The sequence below is a fragment of the Cyprinodon variegatus genome, unplaced genomic scaffold (assembly GCF_000732505.1).
Source record: "Cyprinodon variegatus isolate N-32 unplaced genomic scaffold, C_variegatus-1.0 Scaffold720, whole genome shotgun sequence".
Taxonomy (NCBI): Eukaryota; Metazoa; Chordata; class Actinopteri; order Cyprinodontiformes; family Cyprinodontidae; genus Cyprinodon; species Cyprinodon variegatus.
Window position 1 is genome coordinate 384,001 of NW_015151173.1, and position 1,969 is coordinate 385,969.

Here is a 1,969-nt window from a genome sequence, read left to right on the forward strand (position 1 = left end):
TCATTCCATTGGCAAATCATCTTATATATCTACTCAAATTAAGGGTAAATACACTTCATTAATTTTTTTTCCCTTTCCTATTTCTAGATCGTTTTTGCAGTGAAGCTGTGGATTAGGGAAATAAGGAGACTTCCTTTCTAGAAGCAAACTTTGCTCAGATTGGTTACTTCCTAAACCCTGATCAGGCTCCGCCCACTATCTGTAAGGTTCCGGTGGGTTCATCCAGCTGATCGCCGTCCTACCTGCCGGCCTGCTGTGGAACGTCATCTCCGGCTGCAGTCGACGCCTTGGACAGCTCATCCAGCGCCGTTTTGTACTCTTTGCAACTAGAGGACATAAAACGAGCTGTTAGTGAGGCTGAGCTGAAACAAACAGAGAAGCAGGGCAGGGAGGTCAAAGGTCACCTGAGAGCGAAGGCGATGATGGAGCTCGGCTCACGCTCACAGACTGCGATGGGCACCCGCTCGTGTTCATACATCAGGTAGTGTTTGTCTGGATCGCTGTCAAAACAAACAGCAGCAAATATTTCTGTCTGATCGGCTGGAGTTGACAGATAACTGACAGTCTTCCATCGCAGGACGAGCTCTGATGGCGGCACTTACAACGGGACAGGGATGGAGTTGTAGCTGTTGCCTGGCAGGAAGTTGGCGAGGATGGCTTTCATGGTAGACTTCTCCTTCACCTGGCTGTCGGTGGAGCCCAGCAGGTGGCCGTCAAACACATCTAGAGGTTAGAAGAATCCAGACGTAAAGAGAACAGGCAACAACAATAAAAGGATGTGGCGAAGGTGTGAGTCTCCGAGTGCGAACCTTCTGGGATGCTGACAGAGTCCTGTTCACTGAAACTGGGTCCGGTTGCAGAGGAATCGGCTCCAGGGTCTCCAGGTGACGGCAGCATGGTGGAGCTGGTTGAGGGGAGCGGGCAGAGGTGGCGGTCCTCTGTCAAACAAAAAAACAGAAAAGCAGCAGGAAATCAGATTAAAACTTAGAAAATAAATCCTCAGTAAAAAACTATTATTGAGTTGATTTCTTCCCACCTTTCTCCCCGTTCTGAACGACAGGAGAGGGGTTCCGAGGCGAGGAATCCAGGGCGCCCTGGGTGTCACACAAAGCTTTAAAACACCTATCCAATGATTGGCAGCAACACAGCATCAGTATCCAAATGAAAAGGTCAGAATGGAGCGCCACACAGAAACCTCTCAGGTGATAAACTGCCCTAAAACCGCTCTGCATGTTTCTCTGCTACCATTTCATATCGGAATTGGGAACCAGTTACCTGAGCCTCTGAACCCACCTTAGCCTCCTCTGCAGTGTTGGGTCTGAGTCTCCCTGGACTCGGGGGGACAGACAGACGCTTCCTGCCTTTCTCCTGCTGGAACAGATCCTGAAGTCTGAGAAGAAAACAAGCTTTAAAAAGCAGAAGCTTTCGTTCAGCCCCTGTCACACCTTGACGAGTTAGCCAGCCTGATGTACGAAAAATCTCGCAAAAACGCCGGCATACGTTTGATAAGTTATGGGTACCTTTTGTATAAGTTATGAGCATGCTGAAACACGCTGGCACACGTCGACATACGGCAAGTACGTCCAGAACATTTGAGCACGTTTAAAATGTCCCAATATATGCCAGGTTATGCCATACGTGGGTCATAAGTTACAGGTAAGTTATAGGGGTGTAAATCACATCCATCATGGCGATTCGACTCAACATCGACTTCCTGACCCAACGATTCGATTATTTTCGATACTCAAAAAAACACCACGATACGATTCGATTGTTTACTTTTTTCTTTTTTTTTTTTTACACCTTACAGGCTAGACAATGTTTCAATTTGAAATAAGTCAATGCTGTAATATTTTTTATGAGTTTTTTTTTTTTTAGAAACAACAGTAAATGCACATAATCAGTGCAATGCAATACCTCGGCTCCAGATGCCCCGCCCCCTCCACAGACGCTCCGCTGCTCCTCTCCC

At 47.3% G+C, this 1,969-nt stretch overlaps 1 protein-coding gene across 1 annotated transcript in view; it reads right to left on the minus strand.

Annotated features, from left to right (window-relative positions):
• The window catches only part of pikfyve (phosphoinositide kinase, FYVE finger containing), a 37,964-nt gene that overhangs the window by 7,921 nt on the left and 28,074 nt on the right, over positions 1 to 1,969 (minus strand). The window contains exons 30-35 of the mRNA XM_015395029.1: positions 1,294 to 1,390; positions 1,037 to 1,094; positions 810 to 938; positions 603 to 723; positions 405 to 500; positions 243 to 326 (exon numbers count right to left, since the gene is read on the minus strand). Of these exons, the coding sequence (XP_015250515.1) occupies positions 243 to 326; positions 405 to 500; positions 603 to 723; positions 810 to 938; positions 1,037 to 1,094; positions 1,294 to 1,390 (585 nt within the window). The remainder of the gene's footprint in view (positions 1 to 242; positions 327 to 404; positions 501 to 602; positions 724 to 809; positions 939 to 1,036; positions 1,095 to 1,293; positions 1,391 to 1,969) is intronic.